A 13,170-nucleotide genomic window follows, 5' to 3' on the forward strand; every position below is an offset into this window, starting at 1 on the left:
TTTGTATTTGTAAAGACATTAGCTTAGTTTCTGTGGATTCCTTTTTCTTTTCTTGGCAGGCTGTACAGTGATTAGCAACGGTGACTAATTCTGTAAGCGTCTTAGTTTGCCAACCTACAGGAATTATACGCAGCTGTTCCTGGACTTTAGAAAGAAGTCCTTGGACAAAAGTGGCGGCAACTGCTTCTGGGGCAGTTTCAGCTGCATCTTCAATCCCGGAATGTCTTTCAAATACGAGTTTCAAGCAATCCATGTAGTCTGCTGGGAATTCTCCTTTGTTTTGTTTACAGTTATTTATTTTGGACCAGTCAGTTTTCCTGCGGCAGATTTTAAGCACGGATTCAAGAAGGCGTTCTCAGGCACTTACTAAGTGACCTCCCATTACGGGGTCTTGAGGAGGCCAGTTAGCCTGTGCAATGAGATGGCTACGGACTTCGGAGGGCAGAACACTTCTCATTAATTGGTTTAAATCTGCCCATGTTGGCTAATAACAATTGATTACAGTTTCCAATTCCTCTCTAAACTTCTGGGGTTCTTCCCTGATATTGGGGAATTGCTTAAAAAGGTTTAGGAGATCTCCTGGGGTCCAGGGGGCATGGACTGTGACTGTAGTTTCCCCATTTGGACCCTGCCCTGGGGGTTGGGGTAAAGGCATAAGACGAGTCTTTTTCATTTTTAAAGGTGGAACTGGACCATATTGGGTGCCTGACCTTAAATAAGAGGAGGTCGAGGCTTCAGGAGACAGATGCCATGTCTCCGGTGGCCGTGGGCATGCCCCAGGGGCAGGTGATGGTTGTTGAGTGATGGTTTTCTGATGGGGTGGGCTGATTTCACAGGAAGAATCTATCTGGTTACTTTGAACTTCCTCGGGTTCAGATTGTGCCTGAGAAAGGTATGGGGGTGGCACACTGAAAAAATCAATTAGGTCTTCTACAGATTCATTCTCAGTCAATTGTGGATAAAGTTGTGTCGGTGCTGAAAATGTTGTTGATGGGGGATCCCCTTTTGGTGCACTTTTCTGTTTTAATTCTTTTATCTGAGATTTTAGTTTTTCTTGGGAGTCCTTAAGGCTCCGAACTTGAGATTATTGACGTCTTTTGGAAGCTTCTGCATACTTCTGCAATCAAAAAATGTATCCCACCGAGTCTGTGGTGTTTTACTGCCTCTTGACTCAAAGGCTCCGCAGAGATGAAGGATTTTACTTAAATCAAATGTTCCCTCCAGGGGAAACTGCAAGCTAGCATCATCTCTGGTATACCAATTCCATTTACCTAGAAACTTACAACTCTTACGGCCATAGTGTGTGTACATGTACAATGCTGGAGTCCCTTTTGGCAGAGCCGGTACGTCCTTATACCCTCTGCTCCCCATGTCCTTAACCTCAGTTCACACAGGTCTTTCACACAGGAGAGGCTTATTGAGGGTGTCCGGTCAGGTTGTGAGATTTGCTAGTGGCACAGAAATGCTGTGGCTAATGTCCATAGCACCAGCACACAATGCAGTTGCTCACTGTTAGACACGGAGGGAAAGTTTCTCTCTCAACCCTGATCTCCTTCAGTCTAAGAGTTTCCACCTTGCACCCTTGCTTTCGAAGAGTATACAGCCTGGTGTCCTTGGGGCAGCTGCACAAGGTTTCCACTCCTAGCTTGAGAAAGATCTCATAGTTCTTTGCAGAACTTAACTCAGTTCACACAGGGATTCATTCACTGACAACACCAATACAGTTTCTTAACTCTTTTCTTTAACCTTAATTCACAGTTCCTACTTACATAGTGGATCTGCCAATTCTAATACAACCACAACGCGAAGTTTGATTTCTTCCACAATTTAATTACAATCTGATGGGATTTTTATTTGTGTTACAATGGCACCTGTCAGTCTAATATGCCTAGATCTATACAAACACAGAATAAGAAGTTAGTTCTTATCTTAAACAGTTTGCAATCTAAATAGTCAGGAAAGATGAAAGAAATGAGAAAGTAAGTTGTAGTGTCTCTGGTTGGCAGGCAGGGAATGTCTCAGCACAGCTAATTAGTACTTAGCTCTGCCTTGGCTAATGGGCTATCCCTCTTCTGACACCTGAGCTAACTCTTTCAGAACTAGCTTATATATATATCGCTGCACAATACTGTATTCTGCTGATTTGACATACCCTTAGTGACTTGTCCAAAGTGACATGGAATGGCTCTGGTAGAACCAGGATAAGATACCTAATCTCTTGAGTCTCAGTACAAAAACTTCTTGACAAAACTTTCCTTTCACTGTAAGATCACTTTACCCTTTAAGAGAAATTGACTGTTGTAGACAGTAGGATTTTTTTATCCTCTTTTCCATTCCCCATGCTCCATCTTCTCTGCACATTAAATGTTCTAATTAAGACCTGTGAAACTCACAGGTTATCAAAATGGCACCCAAAAATCTTTGCAATTTTTTGCTTGTACCTGTTCACTAATATGATATAAGCAAAACCCATGAGTAATGGATAGACTGCAGCAGATAAATCATATTAGCAATTAGGAAAACAGTTTTTTTTTAGTGCATTTCTAGTTTAGACAATTGCATGTTTTCTTTTAAATACAGAATGATGACACTGGAAGATTTCAGCTGTTTGTTTGGGAAAATCAACAAAATGAACACTTGGAGAGAATTGAGTATTGTGCACTTTGCTATGGTAAGGCTATTTACAAAAACACATTGTTTGCTGTTTTGGCGTACTTAATTTTGTAGCAACAAACCTTCTAACTCTTAGTGTAACAATTTTCTAGCCAAGATGAATGGTAAAAATTAGTTTCTCAAAAATAAGAGTGCTATTTAATTGTTCCTGCTTGGTTGATGTAAAATAATTCAAGTGTTCCATTGCACATATAGTAGAAGTTACTCTAAATAGTATGCTGGTTCTGGGAAATAAGGTTCATTTACTGAAACTTTCAATGATGGGAGAGGTTTTCCACAGAAATGCGTTTAGGAATGCTGGACAATAATCGGAGAGAAAAAATGGAGCTTGTTCCAATAGTCTTTATTTTGTTCAGTTTTCTTGGAAACAATACACAAGAGCTCTTCAGCTGCAGGGTAATGTTTTCAGGAAACTTTTTTTTTTCAACCAACTATTTATAATTTTCATGGAATATCAGGACATCATTTAGAGAGAGTCTGTTCATGTTACTTAGCACATTAATAAGATTTCTAATTGTCAAACTGATTTATAAGATAAACTTTAAATAAAAACCAAAATGGCTCAATTAAGGATTTGATTGGCTCTTTTTACACTGCAAAATAGTTTATCTGCTTATGTTTTCTCCCTAGATAAATGTAAACCAGATATAAACTGTGAGGTTCCTTTCCCCCCTCCTGTCATGGTGAACATGGACATTGCTTATATCATGGACAGTTCTCGCCACATTGCCAGTGAAGAATTTGAGACAGCCAAAGACTTTGTGAGCACTATGATAGATCACTTCATTATCGCCCCACAGCCTTCTCTAGCAGGAGCTAGAGTAGCTCTGGTACAGCAGGCTCCAAGAGACTTTACACCCAGCAGTGGTAGACAGCCAGTGAACCCAGAGTTTGATCTAGTCACGTACAGCAGTAAAAACTTGATGAAGAAGCATATCCAAGAATCTGTTCACCAACTGGAAGGGCCGTCTGCCATTGGTCATGCCTTACAGTGGACAGTTGAGAACATATTTTTCAAAGCTCCCAGCCCAAAACAATACAGGGTCATATTTACAATAGTTGGAAGTAAGACGAGTGCCTGGGACAGACAGAAACTGAAAAAGGCTGCACTAGAAGCCAAATGCCAAGGATTCATCATGTTCACCCTAGCACTTGGAAACAAAGTTAGTGACAGTGAGCTAATCGATCTCTCAAGTTCCCCAACAGACCAGCACTTATTGCAGATGGGCAGGGTTTTGAATCTTGAAATGGCATATGCTGAGAAATTTACTTGGGCCTTCCTAAATCTACTAAAACGTAAGTAGCACACAATCCCATTTACTTCAGATATACATACACAAAGATGAACCTGGAATTCTCTGTTATTGTATAACAGTAATCACTTGTAAATTTTATGGGTGATTTCTAAAGCTATTTTATTGCCTTGCTCTGTTCTGCTTCTTGGTGCTGATCTAGCTGTATTATGCTTCTTTATTGGAAGACGCTTGCTTTTAGTCAACAATAATTTCATGCTTTCCTTTAAATTTATCATTATTTGAGACTTCAAAAATTTCAGGCTTAGCTCCCTGCCCTTTTCCTCACAGGTGAAATGAACAGTTACCCTACTCCAGAACTACAAGAAGAGTGTGAAAGGCTAGATCAAGGAGATGCACAAGAACAAGTAGCTGTTTTTGAAAGGTATGATCATTTCTACTCAACTAAGAGATGCATAGCATCTGACAAAATAGGTTGTTGCCTACAAAAACTCACGATGCCCGTCTGACCCAATGGGCCCCTGAGGTTCCCTACATTCTTTTTTAGCAGTGTATGAAATGCCACTGTATGTATACGTCTGCTCTCCTAATAAAGGACTTGCTTTCTTTGGGCACCTATACATGTGCAGCAAGGCTGGTCCAACATGCTGTAATTACAGCGTGTCTCAAGTCTGTTGAAGCATGGTAATTACTGCACTCCAGCAGCTCCAGCATCACATGTGTCAGTGTCTCTGTGATGAAAAATGGCAGCAGGGGTTACAGTGACCCTGCTGCCATTTTTCAACATGGGGACGCTGATGCATGTGACGCTCTGGGCACTTTAGAGCAGCTCTCTAAATGCCTGTGAAATCCCTGGTTAAGTTCTCATTACTGTTGACAGAAACACACGTCTAACCTGAAGATCTTCACTAACAATAATTTGATGAATGAATGTTGTGCATGTTTTTCATGTGCTTCCTAGTGCTAACATGTGGTGTGTGGCTTTTTCCCCTCCCCTCTGAAGCATACCTTTCCCTCAATTTGATGAACTGGACCCTGGCAGGAGTTTGGAAGAAAGAGAGCCAACGGAAACTACATTATTAGGAGAAATTACAGAGACTACTCAGGAACCTGAAAATGTTAGAGAAAAAGAATATGATTATGAGGGTGGTGAGTATTTCACAGAGGGCCATAAGGAAGAAGGCAAGAGGAAGGAATATGAAGGAGGCCAAGAAAACAATGAAGAAAACTTAGAAGAGACAGTAGGAACAGGAACTGCTCTCACTAACCACGGTATGTATGGAGTTTAGGGCTTGATCTAAAACCCTGGAACTAACTGGAAAGCCACTTGTTAACTGTAACAGGTTTTAGATCAGACTCATGGTACTTATTCAGTGCTAAGTAATTTTGGTCATTTGTAGACACGTTTTCTAAATGTGTTATGCATTCCTAATTTTTCATGGTAAGAGTTCTGTATGTGCAACTAAAGGCAGAATTGGGGTTGTTTAGTGCAGTAATGTTTGGGTAGGTATGTAAATCTGTAGTAAAACAGAAACAAGTAGCTGGCTCTTGGTTGCTAGAATTAAATTGAATTTTCAAAGCGTTCTAAACTATTAACATTGTCAGCAAGTTGCAGCATTCTAACTTGTTACTTGGGTCTCTCTTGTGAAAGACTGATCTCTCCTGGAACAGGAGTGCTTAGCATGGGGGTTGGGGAGAGGAAATACACATGTACTTCCTGTATACATGTGGAAGTCTATCTGTCTTTGGAGTGGAGTCTATCTTTGTACAGAACTGGGCAGCCAACAGGTAGTTTCCAACCAGGCAGCTGCTCTTCAGACCTTGTGAAGGCAGTCAGCAGCAGTTTTAATCTGTTGCTCTCTGGCAAAAGCTACAACCATCAAGGCACTGAACATCTGGTAGGTCTTGGGCAGCCTCCACTCCTCTATTCTTTTGCATATACCTTGAAGGTCTTGGTGTGATGGTTGTAAGACCATCACAAGCAGATAGTCATAAGTGGATTCATAAGTCACCTGACTAGACCTCTTACACGTACACCATGATCCAGAGGATTGATGCTTGCCTAAATCTTGTGTTCACTATTTCTTTTTTCCTTAGTCTACAATTGGGTATAATTTTTGCAAGGAAAACAAAATGAAGCAGCATGTATGGGTTTCTGATTTGAATGGCTGCTCCACTGAAAATAAAATACTGTCTACAAGCTGCAGCCTACGACTGTTAGGCTATTTTAATTTAGTGTTTGAACAATGATAGCAGCTGCTCAGACCACTGATGTAATCTAGTATTTCCAAAACTTGATTTGTTCCTCTAGTATTTAAAAAAAAAAAAAAAAAAATGTTCCACCAATTTTGTTCACAACAATTCCACGTAAAACGGCCTGGGATCTTCAGCTATCGGTGGGTGTAGAGTGCACTGATTTGTGGGTGAGGAAGGATACATGTAGAATATAAAATTAAGCAATCCAATTCTGTTTTTGCTTTTCATGACACTGGCCATATCCAGACAAGTAGGGACATGTGCTTGCAGTGGCGCAAATAGTAGCGGCACAAATTTGAGCCACTACTTTGTGCCGCAGTGCACCTCCCTGCACATGCCCTTTGTTGCAGAACACATTTTCCTGCTGTGGGTAAATTGCCCATGCCCAGCTCTTCTCGGCTCCTGGCTGGGTTCCATGTGCTGCAAGGGGAGCTGGTTGGGGCACAGGGTGCCTCATTATACAGCTAGCCAGCAGGCAGCCCTGTGTTGAGGCACTCTGTGCCTCAGCCTGTTGGGATGCATCATGTAAAGACAGACTGTCTCCATGTGCTGTGGAGCCCCTGAGTTTAGGCACACTGCGCCCTAGCCAGCCTGCTTCCTCATCTCCCCAGCCAGCCAGTCTATGGCTGACTGAGGTGCTGTGTGCCTCAGTGCGGGGGCTCTGCAGTATGCAGAGACAAGGGAGCAGGAAGCCCTGGGCTGGCTGCTCTTCTGTCTCCACATGCCTCAGTGTGGCGCTGGGCTGCCTGCTCTCCCTGCCCTGGGCTGCTTTCTTCCCTATATCCATGTTTGTCCTGGTGCATGCTATTTTTGTGTGCTTTGTGCTGCTTTTTTCTGGAGTTTTTTGCCCCCGTGCGGCAAATTAGCAGCATTGCACAGTTTAACATGCAATGTGTGCAGTTTGTGGCACCACAAACCGTACTTGCTTGCCTGTGTGGACAAGGCCACTGAGTTTCATTTTGTCATGTTCTGATATCATACTCATGTAAAAGCTTGAGGTCAGTCCACTGATGTATACGGATAAAATTAATTTGATTGAAGTGAGGTCAGAATTTGGTTATGAGCTAGAGGGTTCATTTTTGTTCTAGCCAACCTATAACCTGTTCATTTTTTCATCCCATTACTTTTGGATTAGAGGTTTTCATGGATCTTATACCTGTTTTCTCTTGGTAAGCATACCTCTTAGTATAGTTTATTTGCAAAACACCAGGCATTCACTAAGACATGTCATAGACTGCATGAATAGGAACAGTTTTTAAACATTTAAGGCAAAGTCTATCCTAACATGATCTGCCTGCCTACTGTAGGTTTTATAATACATTAGGACCCTAAAACTCCTATACACTTAATTCCCACCATGTTGTTTACACCACAGTGGGTAGGTGGGAGTGGACTCATGCCACCTTCTTTAATAAAGCCTGAGGAAGCTTGCTACTATTAGAATCTGCCCATCTAAACAGAACATAATTGTTCCCTGACATACCAGCATTCATGAATTTCTGCCAGGACTTTTAATTCCAGCTCTTGTTTGCTTTTTCTAGATGCTTGTGTGGTGGCTCAGGAAACTGGAGAATGCCAGGATTATGTTCTGAAGTGGTACTATGACAAAGAGCAGAAAACATGTGGACAGTTCTGGTATGGTGGCTGTGGAGGCAACAAAAACAGATTTGAAACCCAAGAGGACTGCGAAGCGCTATGCGTAGAATCTTCCTAGAGTGGGAAGGGTCAAACTTCTCCACTTCTTTACCTGTGCTATAAAAGAGGTACAGTAAAAATATTAAAACTTGATATTGTTTGAAAACACCAAAATGTGCACTTTTGATGCACTAAAGAAAACAATACCTCATGCACTTGTACAAAATTACATTGGATGCAAGGTGCTAGTGTTATAGTATTTTGGTTCATTTGTATGTATTTATCCTACTTACAGAATGGACCAAAATCATTTTAGCTTTCAAGATATAAAAGGTGCTGTACATTACTTTGTTCCCGTCTGTATCTCTGACCAAGTTTTCTGCTGTATCTTTATCTTTTCTCACTCAAAACAAAACAAAAAAGCAAAACGTGAATAAAGTAATTCTTTCTGAAATATTAAAGTGTGTGCCATCACTTCCTAAAATTGATTTCAGTAGATGTATGGTTTGCTCCTAAACTAGTGTAAATCAGCCTATATCCATTTTGTTTCAGACATACGTCAATGTGTATTGCATATCCCTTGCTGTCAATGACGATGGCAGTGGGATAGTGGAGCAGTGAACAAGGGACTGAGGGGACAAATTCATGACAAGCAGTTTCTTCCACGTAACTCACATTTCTACATGCCTTGTAAACCAGTCTGTTGCTCTTGTCATTTCTTTTTCTTCACACACTTTTTAATTTCAATGTGTATGCTCACAATGCATCACACCTACATTTGGGACCTGTGCAGTCAAATACCCAGGGTGTATCCAGATGAGCATGGCTGTGCGGTATGTGGCACTGCAGACACGTCTATGACACCACATATTTGGGCATTCTCCATGCGTCTGCATTGCAGCACAGGGTGGTTTTTGACTCCAGGAGATCCTGTATAGAAAAAAAGCAGAGCTGCACACATGGCAGTGACGCACACCTCCCAAAACTGGAACCTGGCTGGCTGGAGCCATGCTCTGGCTGCTGGCAAGCTCCCAGGTGCAGGAGCACCCTGGCTGCAGCTTTCCCATCCCCCAGGGTCCCCAGGCTGCTGGGGCCAGCACAGTTGCTGGCCCCAGCCTTCCTACCCCACCTGGAGTAACCTGCTGTGTGCCAGAGCGTGTGTAGCACAGATTTTCCTCAGAGCCAAGTAGTAGCAGCACAAGGTGTGCCACTGCTTCTTGTCCCTGGGGAAACAAATGTCTGCGCTCATGTGGATGTGTCCAAATGGACAAATGAAATGTTTAGTTTTGTCAGGCACCACTTAGCATCACCCAGAGATATTTCCTAGAACAGCCATACTTCCCCTTGCCAAGTGCTGCCCCACTGTACAGCAGCTTCTTGGGTATTTTTGGGTAGTCACACCTCTGTATCAAATGCCAAGTGAAAAGCAACTTGTCCACTGCAGAACTTCAGCATTTTTCACACTATTAACATCAGTTAACCTGAATCAAGATATGTAAAAATCTTTGATGCAATTACTAGCTTTTGGATGTACCTTCAGTATACTTTCCAGATCTTATACCCATCAGAGTTATCAGTATCATTGCCCTGTAGACCTTCAACTTAGTAAGACATTTGATCTTTACATACAAGAATTCCTGGATGGTGTTTTTGGAGGGGATTATTTTTAGTGATTTTTAGACACGGCCTGCAATGTAGAGAGATTTGGTTAATTTCTGAGTTGGAATACCTTCCACTACCACATTGGAGGTGACTGGTGTGCATTGTCAAGGTAGTTACCCTTGTGTAAGTGGGATCAAAATGAAATCCTCATTGTAAGATTTAGTCTGCATTTTGCTATTGAGCATAATTGAATTTAAAGTGTAAACAGATCATACATGACCCTAGGACCATGAAAGTGCTCATCTGCGGAACTGGAATTGACTTTGCAGAAGCAAACAACAAACTTGGATGCCTTATAAAAAATCCAAACATATGAAAACCACAGAATTCCTTTTTTTTCCTTTTACTCCAAAACGTAAGCACATATTTTAACAACCTATATTCTTCTCTTTTCATTTAGCGCCTGTAATGGGGCTCCTGCCCCATTACTGTGAGGAAGAGGGAATCCAAGGCACATTGGCCAGCCCCAGCCTCTTAAATAGATCAATAAAAGCAGAACACCACCTAAATAAAATGGTCCCCTACCCCAGGTACAGGCAGTGATTTGCAGGCTTGGGGCAGAATTAGAGGGTCAGATGACCCAAGGAGAGACTCAAGCCTAGGGCCTGCAGCAGAAGGGGTAGCCTGGCTGTAGGAGCCACAAAAGGCTGAGCTCCAGGGAGGAACCAGCCTGGGCTGCCTATGGAGGAAGAACTCTGCACCACAGAAGGGCAGAAGATATCCTGTACCTGGAGCAGCCAGAGCTAAGTATCTTGAACTTTTGAGTGGTGCTATTATGGGATTCCTTGTGTTTTGTGAACTTTGTTTTGGTAGCAGACACTTGTGTTTTGATTGGTGCTTATACTGGAGGATCAGATGTAGTTGTAAGGTGAGGTTTAGAGGCCAATTGGGGGGGGGCAAAGCCCCAGGTTAGAGCATTTCTAGGGCCTGAAGTCCTGTAGTGTTATCTGTGGGCAGGAGCCCAAATTCCTTTTGGAATAAGGACTGGTAGTGCACCAGAGGACTGAGTATCTGGCAATAGAGACTGAGGGGGCAAAAACTCTGTGTCTGCCAGGGTTAGCCTTGAAGCCAAGTAGCCCAGAGTCCACAGAGGGCTGGGCTGGGCTAAGCTGCAGCCAAGAGCCTAGGGTCCTGGCACAGTGGACTCTGGCCAGTGGTACTCAGCCAGATCAAAAGTGAGCTGATGCCAGGAAGAGCCTCAGCTCGGACAAGTCCGTACCCCAAACCCCACATCATCCTCCTGCGGGTAGCTTCCCTATGAAATTATACCACCAAAACATGGCAGACGAGATGACGCCTGGGAGGCAGATGGGGTAGGGAGGCAGGAATCAGGTGACAAGTCAGGCCAGGGGACCTTGTGGCTCCAGTGCTGAACTCGTTACATTGCCTGTGAAGTGTACCGGATTGGAAGATGTGCAAACAAATACTCTAGTCAAACAGACATATTACAGGCAATGCCAGGGCAAATATCACTACTCACTACCTCACATCTTTGCTAGAAATCTGTTTCAAAGTTAAAAGGTGAGTTCAATCATCTTCTGTTGCACAGAATAGGAACTAGTTTAAAACTAGATTGGATATGCTTTCATGAATTGTAATTTGCACCGTACATAGACTCCTGGTGGCCCTTGGTGAACTTTTAATATTGGGCCTCCCTTCGCCAGAGATGATGATGATAAAAGTTACCATTTTCGGGACCCCGGGCACTTGCCCGGTTTGCCCATGCCTGTGTCCGGCCCTGGTTGTAATTAATCTTTGGATTGATGTGTAGATACAAGTTCACAAATACACTGGAAACAATACTAAGTCTAATAATTAGTGGGAAAATGTGTGAAAGAAATGCAAAATACAGATGAATAGCACATGCCAGAGAATGAATGTGACTTTTAAAAGACCTAAGGTTTTCAAAACTGCCCAAGGAAGTTCTCTCCCTAGTACATAATTAAGTATGATACCCAGTCCAAGTGCCTTGAGCAGCCAAAAAGTCCAATCAATCCACAACCTCAAGCTCAGGTGGGCACCGTTCTATTTGAATTTTCTATAGCCTATGTCTAGCCTAAAATATAAGGGGATAAAAACAATTCTGAGCTTTGTGTCTGTCCTCCAGTAGTCCCTGAAACCTTATCCCAAGGCCTTTTCTTTAATGTTCATTCATTTCGGTGGAACACGTAAGGCACCGATCCATAGAATAAAGAGCTGGTCACAATTTTGACCTGAATAAGAATAAGTAAGAAGAAATTATAACATCTCTATGGAAAGGAAATCAAAACCATTGTTGCAAGAAAATCAAAATTCTTGCTCATTTTTTTCCAAAACCAAAGGAAGCTGCTAGTTCCCTTGACTCTCTAGGGGGTCCCTCAGGAGACCCTGGGTTTGTGGGGCATCTTTGGAAACCCCGAACTGTGGAGTGTAGCAACCCTAATAGCCCTTTTAAATTGCAGTTTAAACAGTTGTATCCAATGTTTTAAAAAATCAAAATGATGGATGTGCTCAGGTATGACTAGCTAGTTAGTGTGTTCTACAAAAATCTTAATTTTCTTCAAACTGCTTGAACATGTCTCATTCATCTCAAATGGGTAATGCTCCTCACCTGCGGAATGTAGAAATGGTTGTTTTCTGCTGGAAGTTGCAGAACCAAGCCCCACAAAGTGAAGAAAAGCCTGCAGCAGGTTTTTTCTCTTCCAGCCAGGGTACAGATTTAAAGAACAGGGAAAGGAAGTTTTTGTGTGGGGTTTAGGCTGACCTGCTTCTGCTTCTGGTAGCTTATTCAGGCTTTTTTTCCCAGTCCCTGCTTGCAAAGGCTATGAAGCCCTTCTCTAGGGAGATCTGGGATGGGTTCAGTCATCTTCCACTCTTCTGGGGCTAACTTTTAGACTTTTACAATGACTGTCCTCTCACAGTGTCCTTCCTGGCATGAGTTCACATCATCTTCTTACAGGGTTGAGGAGATGAAATACCAGAGCCCCTGTGATGTTTTGTGAGGTGGGTGTGTGCAGTTCCTGCTGTTCTGCAGTCTGACCCTAATCACATCTTGCTGGTGAAGGAAAGAGGGTCTCCAAGTACCGGTAGTAATTCTAGTCTCTTCCTCTTCTGTGTCTGGGTGGGAAAGGAACCAGAAAAATTGAGGATTTTTCATTCTGCAAAGCATGTGTTGAATAATTTGCCAGAGGATATTGTGTGTGGCTCTTCAGGTCTGCAATCCTGTGACCAGTTTTAGTGAGTGACAACCAATAATTGCTGATCTTGTCAAATTCCATCTACTGGACACTCCCGAGACATCTAAAAGGAAATCCAAACAGAGTTCAACCAAGCCTTTAGCTTGCTGAGACTAGGCTGAGCGTACTTGTTGTTTCGGGGGCTTTAGGGACAAATCTGTTTGTCTTGGTAATTGTTCTTTTCTTGCTAGTTGGAACCCACAGTCTTCCTCCAAGCCACACAGCAGCTCTTGCATGTTTTTCCAGAATCCCACCAATTCACGAGTAGTCTGTTTGTAGTTTATCTCTGCAGACATGCAGGATTTCTTACCACACTCTTTAAGAGAAAGTCTAGGAGAATAGATCACTCAGGCATGCTTTCTGAATGATCAGTGGCTCACATTGATTCAATGGTTCACAACCTCTCTAGACTCAGCATCCCTCCATAATTTTTTTTTTTAATTTAGTGGCACCCTATTAAAAAAACAACAAACTAA

General features: G+C 42.5%; 1 protein-coding gene across 3 annotated transcripts in view; it reads left to right on the top strand.

Moving 5' to 3' along the window:
* Positions 1 to 8,244, top strand: part of LOC102376414 (collagen alpha-6(VI) chain-like) — a 108,674-nt gene extending 100,430 nt beyond the window's left edge. For all 3 annotated transcript variants that reach the window (XM_025192547.1, XM_025192548.1, XM_014526024.2), the window contains 5 exons: positions 2,581 to 2,671; positions 3,304 to 3,969; positions 4,257 to 4,350; positions 4,930 to 5,198; positions 7,724 to 8,244. In XM_025192547.1, the coding sequence (XP_025048332.1) occupies positions 2,581 to 2,671; positions 3,304 to 3,969; positions 4,257 to 4,350; positions 4,930 to 5,198; positions 7,724 to 7,896 (1,293 nt within the window). In that variant the 3' untranslated portion in view covers positions 7,897 to 8,244. The remainder of the gene's footprint in view (positions 1 to 2,580; positions 2,672 to 3,303; positions 3,970 to 4,256; positions 4,351 to 4,929; positions 5,199 to 7,723) is intronic.
* Positions 8,245 to 13,170: the final 4,926 nt, after the last annotated feature.

The sequence above is a fragment of the Alligator sinensis genome, unplaced genomic scaffold (assembly GCF_000455745.1).
Source record: "Alligator sinensis unplaced genomic scaffold, ASM45574v1 scaffold1159_1, whole genome shotgun sequence".
NCBI lineage: Eukaryota > Metazoa > Chordata > Crocodylia > Alligatoridae > Alligator > Alligator sinensis.